This window comes from Solanum dulcamara, chromosome 5 (genome assembly GCF_947179165.1).
Source record: "Solanum dulcamara chromosome 5, daSolDulc1.2, whole genome shotgun sequence".
Taxonomy (NCBI): Eukaryota; Viridiplantae; Streptophyta; class Magnoliopsida; order Solanales; family Solanaceae; genus Solanum; species Solanum dulcamara.
This window is the reverse complement of record NC_077241.1, coordinates 78,124,226-78,138,393: the sequence shown is the minus strand read 5'-3', so window position 1 is coordinate 78,138,393 and position 14,168 is coordinate 78,124,226. Positions and strand designations below refer to the sequence as shown.

At 31.9% G+C, this 14,168-nt stretch overlaps 1 protein-coding gene across 1 annotated transcript; it reads right to left on the bottom strand.

Moving 5' to 3' along the window:
- Window positions 1-68: 68 nt before the first annotated feature.
- On the bottom strand, window positions 69-4,356 carry LOC129890092 (probable polygalacturonase). Its single transcript, XM_055965625.1, has 6 exons — window positions 4,265-4,356; window positions 3,848-4,183; window positions 1,764-1,884; window positions 1,200-1,374; window positions 1,031-1,101; window positions 69-856 (listed from the first exon to the last, which is right to left on the bottom strand). Exons 1-6 carry the CDS (start codon window positions 4,298-4,300, stop codon window positions 144-146), a joined length of 1,452 nt encoding a protein of 483 aa, XP_055821600.1. The 5' UTR covers window positions 4,301-4,356; the 3' UTR covers window positions 69-143.
- Window positions 4,357-14,168: the final 9,812 nt, after the last annotated feature.

The window sequence follows — 14,168 nt, the reverse complement described above, 5'->3', positions numbered from 1 at the left end:
GATATTAGCATGTCTCGTCCACAAAGTGAAGTGGGATCGCCGATGTATATTCATGGACAGTTCAGTGGTATGAATCAACAGAACAATTTTAACTGATTATGATATGGTCTTCCTTCTGGAGAAATTCTTATTACATTGATGTATTAGTAATATATTTTCTTCCTGCAGGAACACGTCTGAATTTCCATATCATCAATTGGTAAGTTCTCTGTTGGAAAGTTACAGGGTGAAGCGTACTCCGCCCCTTGATCTGGCAACAAATCACAAGGCTGTGGTACCACACCACTTGAAATCCCGGAAATATCTGTACAATTCCAGAAAACTTTCTTTGCTTTAGGTGCCATCTCTATCGTGACATTTGATATGCAGATTCCAGTAAACGGATCACCAGAAATTCCTGCAAGCTTGGCAGCAATGGTCACGTTCTCAGCAACCATATCGCGGTAATTGATGTTTTCAATCACAGGTAACGCGTTGGGATCATAGTTGTTGTCCGGGTGTGAACCATAATCTCCTGTCATCCAGAACACGTATTTCATGGTTTTCATTGTCACGCCTTTAACGTATATATCCTTCACGTATCCGCCTCTTCCTACTGCTGTCTTGATTCGAACTGCTGATTCTGTATCGATAGCTACAATGTCTTCTGCTCTTACATCTTGAATTCCTCCTGACATCTCACTGCCTAATGCAATTGTTGCACTGGTTGGAGAAATGCAGGTGATTCGCCTTATAGCGAGCTGCTTTGTTGGCATCCCAAAGGCGACTCCATACTCGTCCCAGCCACTCTTAACAGCAATACAATCGTCTCCGGAGACAATGTAACAGTCTTCTATTCTAGTATTTATGCAAGAATCTGCAAGTAAGTCTCAGTTTAATCAAAAACAACTTCATGCTAATCAAAAGACCAGAGTGGCAAAAGTATACAATAAGACTTTTATATACTATTAGGTTGGTTGTATGAATCTCAACTTCTTCATTTGCGCTCATTTCATATAATCATCATACTTAAACACTAACGGAAGAGTACCGGGGTTAATTCCATCAGTATTTGGAGATCTGACTGGTGCAAGGATAGTGATGCCTTGGATGATAATGTTGCTGCATTTCACAAAGAAATTGAGCTTTTTGCTTCAGTTGTTATTGAATTAGAAGTAATTAAATATTGAACTATTGGAAATCAAGATTAATTTGATTACCTGCAATATACAGGATGAACATTCCATGAAGGAGAATTAACCAAAGTAAGACTGGAGATTTGAATATTATCAGAGAACATGATTTCTATCAAATAAGGCCTTGTAAAATTTAGTTCTCCATTGTGGAACTTGTCCCACCATAGCTGCCCTTGACCATCAATGGTTCCATTTTCACCTGAGTGAATGTCAAAGAAATATTACATGATTTAGGAAGAAAAAGAACCGCTACTAGAAATTATCCTTCCGGACAACGTCAGACTCAGGTCTTTCATTTGCAATAACTTACAAAATTTTGGACCATCATCTAACATTTTCTTATAAAAAATTCAGTTTGCTATAAGAGATCTTTAGACTGTGGTCTAAAAGAGAAACAAAAAGAGGGTTCTTTTACTAAACAGAGTTAGAGTCGTTCATCTTAGTTTCTATAATGCTCCCTCTGTGCTTAAAAAATGTGTTAGATTTAGCTTATCAGCGACAAATATTCGAATTTTCGATGTGAATTCAAACATAAGATTTTTAACTAAAAATGTAACAGTGACATAAAATAAGACATCACAAGAGTACCTGTGATGACAACATCAGTGAGGTTGGTTCCAAAAATAAGACTAATGAATCTACCACCGTCTGTATCCCTTCCTCGGCCGTAGGACGGTAATGGTGCAATCACCGGATAATCATTTTCATCCTAATAAACAATAGGAAACCAGTGAGAGAGCAGAATAAAGGTGGTCGAGTTGGTTCATATTTTCATTGTGGTGTTTGGACCAACTTATGTACATCTAAATCATTTTCATGTATATTATTATCTTCTATTAACCCTTAAGAGTGACCGAGTTGATTGAGCAGGGATCTTCTAAATGGGAGGCGTTAGGTACAAAACCTCTTGCGTAATTTTTCGGTCGAGCTCGTCTAGTGCGGTTTACCTGTTTTGTATGATTTGTAGGCCATTATATTGGAGCGAGGTTTACTCTATGTGCATTTGAAGGATAACGATTGCATGTTCCTTTGTCATAAAAAAGATATCAAGTAAATTTTAAAGATTTTTTTTTAAAAAAAGAGAGAGATGCTACCAACATTACACTGAAAGACCCCATATGATAGCTTGTAATGTGATCCTCAGGTTATAGAAAAAAGGACAAAATGAGTTCACATGATGAATAACTCTAAAAATACAAAAAGTATACTCAGATATTACATCAGCATAATCGGATAAAAACTAGCTATTCCTTGTGATAAGTGGATGTAACTTTTTAACGTCCTGAAACTGGTTTGCTATAGTCCGCACTTATTTCGATTAATTCAATGGGTTCTGTCATTACAAGTATCAAGTAATTATATGCATCAAGGCTTGGATAAAATAAGAAAGAATTATTTAATATTTATATTTAGTTGGAATTCAAATTTGAATCTCATGATTCTTGATTGCTAGATGATAATTTAAATGTCAATTGACATTCGTACCATACAATTACAATAATCCCTCAATTGTAAGCTAGTTAAGGTGATTATCTGAAATTTAATTAACTATGCCGCTCCATATAATCTAACAATGCAAGTATGCAACCATATATATATTCTAAATTAATTGCAAAGAAGAAAAGTAAAACTAATTAAATACTAAGGCTTTTCTTTTCTTTTATTCTTTATATACTTTATTCAAATGGGAATGCCTTATTATTATTTTTATACCAAGCTACTAAGCTCCACTGCTTGATTTTTTTTAATTTTGGGGCACAATTATTTAGTGTTATCGTGGATTTGGACTTATTTAATTAAAAGATATTCTCACCACTAAAGTAGGGGAACTTTTGTACTGTTCTCAGTGGGTTGCATTTAATCACGGACCGGAAAATAAGGTGCAAATATTAAATTCATATGAGACTTATTTGTTGAACACCTAGCTATATTCAACATGTTGTCAAATAATTACATTTAGTATGTTATTTGAACTGAAACATGTTGGATCATATAAGCTAAACAATATCTCATGATTAATTTCGTTCAATTCTAATTAAGTTTTTGTTTGTTTGTTTCCTCGTAATTTGCTTAATTATCAAATAAAATTAATACATTATTTTTTTTTCTTTTTGTATATAGCTCTATATAACATATCAAATAAAAAAATTAGATTTAAATACTTTTACAATGAATTTCATGTGTCAATTTAGACTATACACTTGGTCCAAATCAGCTCAATATTTAGATGAGTCGGGTGAAAATAGCTTAGTTGCTAAATAGGTGGAAAATGAATCCGTTCAAATTTAAAAAGATTGGACAGATCATACTTTATGTACCATCCTAGTGTTAACATTATTCATTTTAGGATTGATGCAATTGAAGAACAAAAAAAAACAGAAATGCATAAAGAGTTTTATCTATAGGTGAAGAAAAATTCACGCAGTTCGAAAATTGATAACAAATTCAAAAATTTAACTTGATTTTATTTGATAGGTATGTTCTTCAATTTTAGATTAGCACAATTAAGTACTTAAATAACTTATATCAAGTTAAACAAGTAGCATTTTATGTAGGATGTGAATTGCTTGCACATCCAAAGTTAAACCACATAGATGATATCAAATTAAAGTATATATTTATGGATTACGTCAATTCAAAAATAAGGAATCGGCGAATGAACAAAACGTTACCTGAGAGGCGAGAAGAACGGCGTCTTTATCGAGATACAGAGTAAAATGGCTCGTCAAATTGAAACTTCCCGTCAGCCATTTTCCGGCGGGTACATACAGCATCGAACCTCCATCCGATTGAAACTGACTCAGATGATCAACGGCCTTTCGAAAAGCGTCAGTATTCAACGTCGTTCCATCGCCGATTCCACCGAAATCCGTCAACGATGCGGTGTGTGCTCTGCAACTTATGGCGGAATACTCGACGGTTTCCCATTTCTGTACTTTATGACGTCCGTGAACGTTACCTAAAGCCGTTAGAATCACCACGGCGAGTAGTAAAACTCGGCGAAATGCCTAATCAGAAGAAATTAATTCAATTAAAATGAGAAAATGTCGAAAAAAATAAAAAGAGAGAGAGAGAGAGAGAGAATTTACAGGAATGTGTGTGAGAGGGCTAATTGGAAACTCCATTGTTTTGTAAGTTGAGCTTCACGGATTTGTCAGGCATATATACAAAAAAAAAAAAAATGTGATTGTGAATACTTTTTTCATTTAAAAAATGTATTTTTTAAATAAAAAAAAATTAGTGATCTAAATAATACTTACTAAGATAAATTACTCTCTTTATTCCAATTTTATGTTTGGTAGTCTTCCATCATAATATATGTAATATAATTTTGTTTTTAGTCAATTTCAAAAACAATAATGTTTTTCTGTGTGTACTGTGTCAATCACATGACATCTTTTTTTCGTAATCTATATCAAAAAGAATGACATTTTTTGTTATATAAAAAAAATAGCTTAACTTTTCAATTTCTATATTGTTCTTCGTAAAATGATTTGTGGAGTAAAAATATCTGAGGTTTGTCGTAGATTACAAGTTTTAAAAATCTTTATATTTTCCTTAAATGATGTATGAATTTAAACAATGTTATATAAATTAAGACAAGAACGAATATTTGTAACAATTTAACTTCAATTTTTTAATGTTACTCTTAATGAAATGATTTTATTATCAGACAAATATCCGTAACATAATTTACACTAGAATTTCAAAAGTCTTCCCTTTCATTATGAAATTCCATGCCCGGTCAAATATCTTTATATAAATTGGGATAGGAGAGTATAACTTGAGTAGACATCAAATTTTAAAAATAAATGAAAACTTTTAACAACATGCCATTTTAAACATGACGTAACATTTGTGCGATAATAATTTTTAAAAAAATATCCAATTATTTACAAATACAAAAATATATTATTTTTTATAAATATTTAATAAAATAATTTCGAAGAAATTGAGACGGAGAAATTATCTAGTATAACAAATTAAAAGGTAAAAACTTATCAACATATGGTCACGTAATAATTGAGATGAACATGTACATTAATCAATAATGGTCAGAAAATAGAAGAGTATACATTGGGCATATCATTCCATTATTGATTTGAAGTAAACACCAAATAGGCAAATATATATAAATCAATATTTGCCGAATTAAGATATATAAATTGTGTAGAATTTTACACAATATGAGCCGAGGCGTAGTTAGCGGTAAGCAAGATAAATGTTACTTATTTTTTATTTATATATATAGTATATATTAAATCTTCTATCTTCTTATGTTTATTTAATTATATTTTGAATTATATGAGTGAAAATTATAATTCTAACATTAAAGGAGTTGGTGAGAAGTTGAACTAATGTTTTGCAGAATGTGAGCGATTTTTTGGACTGATGACTTTTTTTTTAGCAATTCTCCTCTACTGTTCCTTTACTTACCTTAGACATTTGACTTGATTTGCATTACTTTTAAGTTTTAAATAATAGTATGATGCCCCATTGGAATAATGTGTAGCTTTGGCTGTTAGATTTTGACCTAAGTTAGTTAGATTTGGTTAGAGTTCGAGAAGCAAATAAAGAAATAAATTATGTAATATAGGTACTAGCAATTTAAGATTTTAGATGAAATGTCTATTAACCGTTAAGTAAAACGGTTTGAATAAGAATTAACGGAAATGCAAGTTTGGGTTAATTAATTAATTTTGATTAAGTGCTAGAAATCTATATGAAAACATATATTTATCGATTTAATATAACCATAGAAATACCTGATACATATAAGTATTTACGTGCAAGTTGAAGACTATAACCGTATTAAGTATAGTCAGCTTTACGAAGACTCCTATAGCATAAAAAATACACAAGTTTTTTTTACTTGAAGCAACCAAACCCTTAAATATAGAGAGAATAATTAATACTACCTTCAATTTGTGGGTGATCAGTATAATGGCCAAAAAGACATATTGTGGGGTGATTGTTATGATGTTTTCAACTTTAATTAGCAGGTTCGGGTTTGAATTTTTGAGAATAAAAAAAAATCATGTTGAGAGTGTAACTCCTACAAATATGTCATGTTATGCACGGATTTAAATTTAATTGAGCCCTAGCCTATACCGAACACCGACTATGTAACCAAAGTATATATATATATATATATATATAAGGCCCAAAACAACAAGTATTATCTGCCCATTTTGTTTGTTAAAGTTGACGTCTGCTGCTAGTTTCACAATTACACAATGGTATACCAATTTCCAAATTCAAAGCAATATTAATTATTCCAACAAGCCATATGAGTAATTTTTCTTCTTTTCTTTTACTTGTTTCGGCATCTAGCTAGCTAGATAGTAGTAATTTTAATACTAGCTGAAGATCAAGAGTGGGATGCATCAATAGGCTTAGCTTTAAAGATTAAAGTAGCTTGTTCTTTCCAAAATAAAATAAAATGATAACATTAAAAAGATTGACTAATTAAGTTTTAGGAACTTTAAGTAGATTAATTCTTTAAGACTAGCTATTCACGTGTCTTCTTTAATTTTATATGGGAATAGCCCATGATAAGGAGAAAATTAGAAGATGTAGCACATGAATTCAATTACTAGTGTGCTAACCAAATAAGATTGTAATGGGATGAATCAGATTCTATTATTTTTAATTAAGAGTGGTGACACGATCACACATATCAAAGGAGTGTCAACTAACACTCTTTCATTAGAAAATTACATTGTACAAATATATACATAATTTTATTTTATGTATATATATTATGTGTTGGTTGTTGAATACTATTGATTTTTTTGTATGTTTACTTTTTTCATATTGTAACTCCTCTTAGTAAAGATTATTATTCCAATACGCTACTGAACCACGGCTTTTGCAGTTCAAGTATCAAAAATGAAAAAAATATCTATTTGAGATTGTTTTCCTCTTAGTGGATCCTTAGATCAGAGATGAAGTTGAGAGTCAACTGTGAATGGTGCTAGAGGAGAGTATGTTAAGATGCGTCCAAGCCAAACCTGGTTGTCAGGATTTGGAGTGAAATCAGTTTTATTTTCAGGCAACCCCACCAATACTTATACGGCTGGCTTACTTTTCAAATGTATGTGGAGGAAACCTAGCGTTAAGCACTGGGGCTCGGTTGGCTTTTTATGAAGACTCTCTCTATTACTTTAAGAAGAGAATCATTGGTTTGACCGACGAACTATGTGGGGGGAAAAGACAGTTTGATCTAATATTGATTTTTTTCTTCTTTTATCTGTTAAAAGATCGCTGAGAAAGCATCTTGGCAAAGATAAAAGAATTCAACACCTGATCGAAATAAAGCCGCAGAATGGGAGCTCGTGTGGAACCTTTTATTCTGGCGTAACAACGATAGAACGTAACAAAATATTACGGCCGCCTAACATAGGAACTTATTTATGATTTCGTGCTGAACCCGATAAACGAACAAATAGGTGGTCTTCCGGAAATGTTAAACAAAAGTTTTTCCCTCGCATCTCGGCCCTTATAGTCTAGTCTATTTGGACCTCTACTAGGGCTAGAGCTAGCCGGAAAAAAGAAGAAGATGTTGTGCCGCTCTGGTAGGGCTCATCGGTCTTCTGGCACATGCATACTACTAATCGATTCTTTGAAATTGGTTTAATAGGTATTTTCTTTTATGGTTCATATTCCGGATTGGGTTCATCCCTGTAATAATCGAATGAATTGAGGTCTTTCAAACCTAAAAGCGTAGAACAGACTCATTTTATGTAGGGATCGGGGAATGAGCTTCACAACAAAGAGTAGAGGCGAATGGTTCGAAATTTCTTCTTTTATGATCTTATCTACTTGAAATGCTTACTTGTAAGTGCGGAGAAGGTACCCAGGGGACCAAACGAAAGGGCACTGAAGAAAGAAGAAGAATAAGCAGAATTGCTTAAGTAAGGTAGTCGCTTCTTTTTTTGCAGCGAGAATTCAGATTAATCAGGAGAATATGCTCCGAATACCGACTGGTTGTAAGGATGTACAAAAATTAGTATATAAGAAGAAGGGCCTAAAATGCCTCTCCACTATTTGAATTGGTACAAAATTACCCTTCATCCACCTTTTGGCTCCCAAATACCCTCAACGTCAATATTTTGGCTCAAAAATACCTTTATTTTTAACGGCCCACACTCGTAAGGTGGATGAAGGGCAATATTGTACAAAATCTCATAGTTTAAAGGCATTTTATGCACTTTTTCGTTAAAATAATTTGAAATTACTCAATATATGGGCTCATAATTATGCAGCTATGTACATATACTACACTTTTCTTTTGTGTGTACCCAATATTCAAAATAAAAGAATGAAATTAAAATTTTCTCATATCCCCATTCCCACCCACCATGATAATGATACAAATTAAATGAATATGAACATATAAGTTCATTTCAAGTTTGAGTCTCTGATATCCTAATTAAGAATAAGAAATTTTAAAAAATAGAATAAAAAGAGGAAAAGAACAATACATTTGAATAATTGATTGAAGATTTTATATTAATCAAAATAATAAAAAATTTAAATAGGACAATCAGATGGGGCAAATATTGATTTTAATTGGATCCCTAGTTATGATAGGGCTATAATAAATCGGGGAGTTGATTTAAAATCAACCAAATAGGAATATATCATGAAATTAATAAATTTTTTAATATTATTTTCAAGCATATCGTGTCAAATATGGATCATATGTAGTTTTTATTTTTTATTTGAGAAGAATTTCAATTTAGACCAATCAGATTAGACAATATAATAAATAAATATTTAATAATTATACTTTAGGAAAGTTATTAAAAACAAAGGCAAATATGAACCAAAGGGTTAATATCGAGGGTATTTTTTAGCCAAAAGATTGACGTCAAAGAATATTTTGAGGTCGAAAGATGGATGAGGGTAATTTTATACCAATTTAAATAGTTAAAGGGGGACTTTAGGCCCTTTTCCTATTATATATAACACTAAAATTTCTATATAATTATGATTTCTTTGTTTTAAGGTGGGGGGGGGGGGGGTTGAGGGGATATCAATATGGTCCCAATAGTTTTTATTTTGTCATGCTCACCCCACCCCCTCCACATTGCTTGAAAGTAGAAAGTTAATGGGTGCAAGGGAAGTTATGGAAAGGATTGCCACTTTTTGAAGTGATAAAGTAGTAACTCTATGGAACTCCACCTCTCATTCATTTTTCTTGCACCATACCACTAAGTTATGTCCATCATGATTTTAGTTTAGGGCTTTTGGCGCCTACTTCTTTTATTAAAGCTCAACCCCATTACTATACAATAATTATCTTTAATTTGGTAAAAGTTTCAAGTGGATTAATTAGTATATGATTATCTAAAGATTGAGAGGTTTTAATTTGTGTATATCTTGGATGGGACACGTCAAAAAATTTATTATTAGATTGGTGATTAATATTCTATTATAGTAGGCTTCAATTTTCTTAGAGAAAGTAACATATTTGCGCCTCAATCTAAGAAAATTAATACTTTTTAATTTTTTGTTAACTATAAAAAAAAAATTACCCACATGAATAATTATAATACAATTATTTAAAAAAAAACTTTGGTTAATTGACCAAAGAAATTTGTGGTATTTGTGGTGTACACATGCATGACGAGTTGGGGATTCCTTTTGTCGGATTTTGCTTCCCATTCTTCATCCCGTGACTCATGATTTAATTTCACCACGACAAACTTTAATATATATATATATATATATATATATATGTCATCGATCAATAAATCATCAACTATTTTATTGGAATGAAAAATTTTCAGCCTTCCAAATAAGAACTGATCAATTCATAAAATAACTTATTTTAGAGATAGATTCATAATTTAATATTCATGTATTTTTACGATATTAGAACATTTAGTAAAGTCTTAATATATAAACATAATCTATGCATAATTATTGATTTTTTGTAAATTTATAGGTTGTGCTCTGGACCCACCATTAATCTTCACCTAATAAAACCCGTATTATTTTCTCTATCTCAGTTTATATGACTCACTTTTTTTTAATCAATTCAAAAAATAATGACATATTTCTATATTAAGTAATAATTTAATTTTAAAATGCCACCTTAATGAAATGATTTATAGCTATATAAATATTTGTCACTTATTTTATATCCAAAGTTTCAAAAATCTTTCTTTCTTTCTTAAACTTTGTGTCAAATCAAACTAACTCATATAAAATGGGACTGAGGGAGTATATATTATTATCAACATGGGTTATGGTGCAGTGGTGGAACTGTTTCATACTTAAGCAGACGTCTCGAATTCGAGCCCTGGATATGGAGAAAATCCTATTGAAAGCGTCACCCCCGAATGAGCTCTACAGTGCACGATTCGAATTTAATCGAGCTCCAATGCACGGACTCTGGGCACCAGTTTGCCCACCAGTAATGGTGCACTACTCCCACCATTCAATTAATTAAAATCAAGGCTGTGGGGATGATCTAGCACATTAGGAGCGGGACTAGTCATGGGTCACGGTCCTTTTTGTTTTCTCGGAATTTCACATTATATAGTCGTCTATTAAATAATAGTTAATAATTATATAATATTGTTTTATATTAATGATGACATACATATTTTATATAAAATTAATGTATACTTTTTTATATATATTTATCGTCGGTAAAACTCATTCTTATTTCTATTGTGTTGCTATGAAAGAGAAAAAATCAGCCTTTTCTTCAAATATTCGTTCTCAGTTTAATCAGTGTGTTATATTTGGCCTTTAGTAGTAACTATAGATAATTTTTTCTTTTACAACATATTAAATTATGCTGATCATGCAAAAAAATCGATACATTATTAGTGTATATGAATTATATTTATTATATACATCGTACTCACTTAAAATAAATTGCTTTGTGATTAAAATTAGTGACCGGCCTGTAGTGGGGTGATTTAAGCACTACTGGGCCAAATTAAATGCCTAAATATTCTGTTTAAGCCCTTTCTTTTTCTGTTTAATTTTTAAAAAAAAAAATAAGAAATTGAAAGCTAAAAGCAACTCTGCAGAATCACATATCAAGTTATGGAGAAATTTCCTCATGTCGTAAGTGAGTGGAAAACTTTGAGGCATGGAACTTTGCACATTCTGTAAGCAATATTTTACTTAATTCTACGTAATTAGTTAAGGACGTAACATCAAAGAAATTTCATTTTGAGGTTTAATTATCTAAAATGTTTTGGATATCTGACATACTGATACGTTGTGCGTCTATATGACTAATATCAACTAGTAAGAAATAAATTTATTTATTGAGTTGGTATAAATGAGTATATTCTTTTTCTGCTATGAGTGTATGGGTGATAAGTGAATAATAACTTAATTGATCATTCAATTTTAGCAAATTCCTCACTAAAGTCACTTATATTATTTTATGTTAACACAGTCACTCAATTTAATCTAATTAATTTATCTATACAGTTATTATATATAGCCAAAATAAACTAAAGTAACAAATGATAATACCTAAAACTCACCTCAAGTTTCTTTGTGGTAATTATATTTGTCTCTGCTGTTATAATATTTTTTTAACTTAATTATTATTAATACAAAAAAAATTATGCATGATTTAACTAACTTGTTTTTTATGATATATATTTTTGTTTAATTACTTGTGTAAACATTCTTATTTTTTTCAAGGGAAAAAGTCATTTCCGTGAGATTCCATTTTTGTCTTTTTCTTTTTTTGGGTTTTCCACTCGGTGTCCGGAGCCCGTGGAGTCCCGACTAAATTCGGATCACGCACTGCAGGATCCATTCGGGGGTGACACTCCCAACAAGGTTTTTTCCATTCCCAAAGCTCAAACCGAGACCTCTGATTAAGGATGAAGTAGTTCCACCACTGCACCACAACTCATGTTGGTATTCCATTTTTGTCTTGATATATCTTGATTGCCCTTTTTAAAAATAATAATAATAATAATTCAAATCTTACCTACAACTTTGCACTTAACACGGGAAGATCACAGTCAATTCAGTAGACAACCAGTAGTTGGGGCATGATATTAGCCTACAATTTTGAATTTTATGTCTAAAATTGTATTCATCTTCGTAATATGATTAATTGGGCTGATCGGTATTGACAACTCTAATTGAAACTTCATGATATGATTATTTTTCAATCATAAGACTGAAAAGTGACAAGACGGTACCCCGGAGTGGGAGGAACGGATCGAGCTTGTATCGCCTAGGAGCAACAGCTGCATCCGGATCTGATCTGATCTATTTACTTGGCAATTCATTCGCTATTACTATGCTTGCTTCTTGCCAATGGTTTAGGCCTGTCATGACATGGAATTTGTGGCCTTTCAGCCCAAATTAATAGGCCATCATCAATATGAGTCAACTAGCCTTTTAGCCCAAATGGGCCATTGGTTATATGAGCGCACTAGCCATTTAGCCCAAGTGGATTAATTGTTAAGTATTGTATAAATGGTAGATTTCATGCTATTATATGTTAAAATTAAAGTATATGAAAGTGTACAACATGACTCTTTAATTTGTTAATATGCAGTCACTATGCAAATATGAGTTTAAGTTATTCGCATCGTTGTTGTATAATTTTTTTTATATCATCAAGCTAAATTAACTTATAATAATAGGTAAATCTTAACGCAAATTCGATTTAATAACTCGAAAAATAGAAAAGTAACCTCGTCAATAGGTTAAATTGATCCTATAATGTAAAATTTATTTATACCGTTAGAGTGTTAGTATATAGAACTTAAATCCTATAAATATTTGTAGAGTGTTAACGATGTTATTATACTATATACTCCCCCTCCCCCACTTTTTAATTTATTGTTTTACTTTCTTTTTTACTTCATTTTTAAAAAAATGTCTTTTTTTTGCTGACAATTCTTTAATTTCAATCTGGTACATTTAACATTTTGTTTTACCACCACGCCCCATCAAAAGGATCAATAGTATTATCACTTACCTTTAAGCGTGATTCGAACCCTATATAAAAAAAATTGGCAAAGACTCGAACCATTCTTCATATGCGTATAGACTCGAACGGAATGACTTCTAGTTGTGTTTATGAGTTAGGATCAATTCCTAAGTATTTGAAGATTATTAGATGTGATTTAGGTTAACGAGGGATCTCTAATACCAAGTCAAGTCCAAAGAATTTCTATCAGCTAAGTTTTCGGATGAGTCCATATAAGGGTCAACTTCAAATGACCATAACTTTCAGAATATTAAAAGTTAGATGACCCATGACCTATCAAATTAAAGGACTTTGAGTCCTTTTTCCAACTCCACTGTTTGACTCATTCCAAGTTTGGGGTCAAAAGCTATGACCATTTTACCAAAGACTACCGCTGCAGCAGTTTATGGGCTTGGCACGGCGCGCCACAAAGCACCCGAAACTAGCTACAGTAGTTTGGGTGATGGCGCGACGCGCCACTATCGCGCTTGTAGGGTTTTGAACCCGTTTTTCAGATTTTTTCTTAAGAAAGGGCATTTCGGACTTTTTTCCACCTATCCCAAGTATAACCCTAGCCGATTTGGGACTGAAAATCAGTTCTCTCATAATATCCAAGGAGGTTTTCCTCTCCTTCACCTTAGGAGATTTGAGAGAAGAGACTAGAAAGGAGAAGAAAAGTTAGGATTCAAGATCTTCAAGCCATGTTCTTGATTTTTGGAGAGATAATCTTTATTCCAGGTATGTAAGGCTAACCTAAAATATGGATTGAGTTCTTCCATATGCCCCATAGATGTGTTGGATGGAAATTGTGAAAGACTTGAACCTTCTATGAATGTTTTCTTGATTTTTCCTAAACTCTAAAATATTTTTACATACTATTAATTGATTGATGATTTTCATGACTTGAATTCTTGAATAATTACTTTTCATATTTCATTTCATAAACCGTAGCTATATATTGACTGCAAATGATTATGTATATGTATTAATTGGAATGAAAAGAATGAATTGGGATA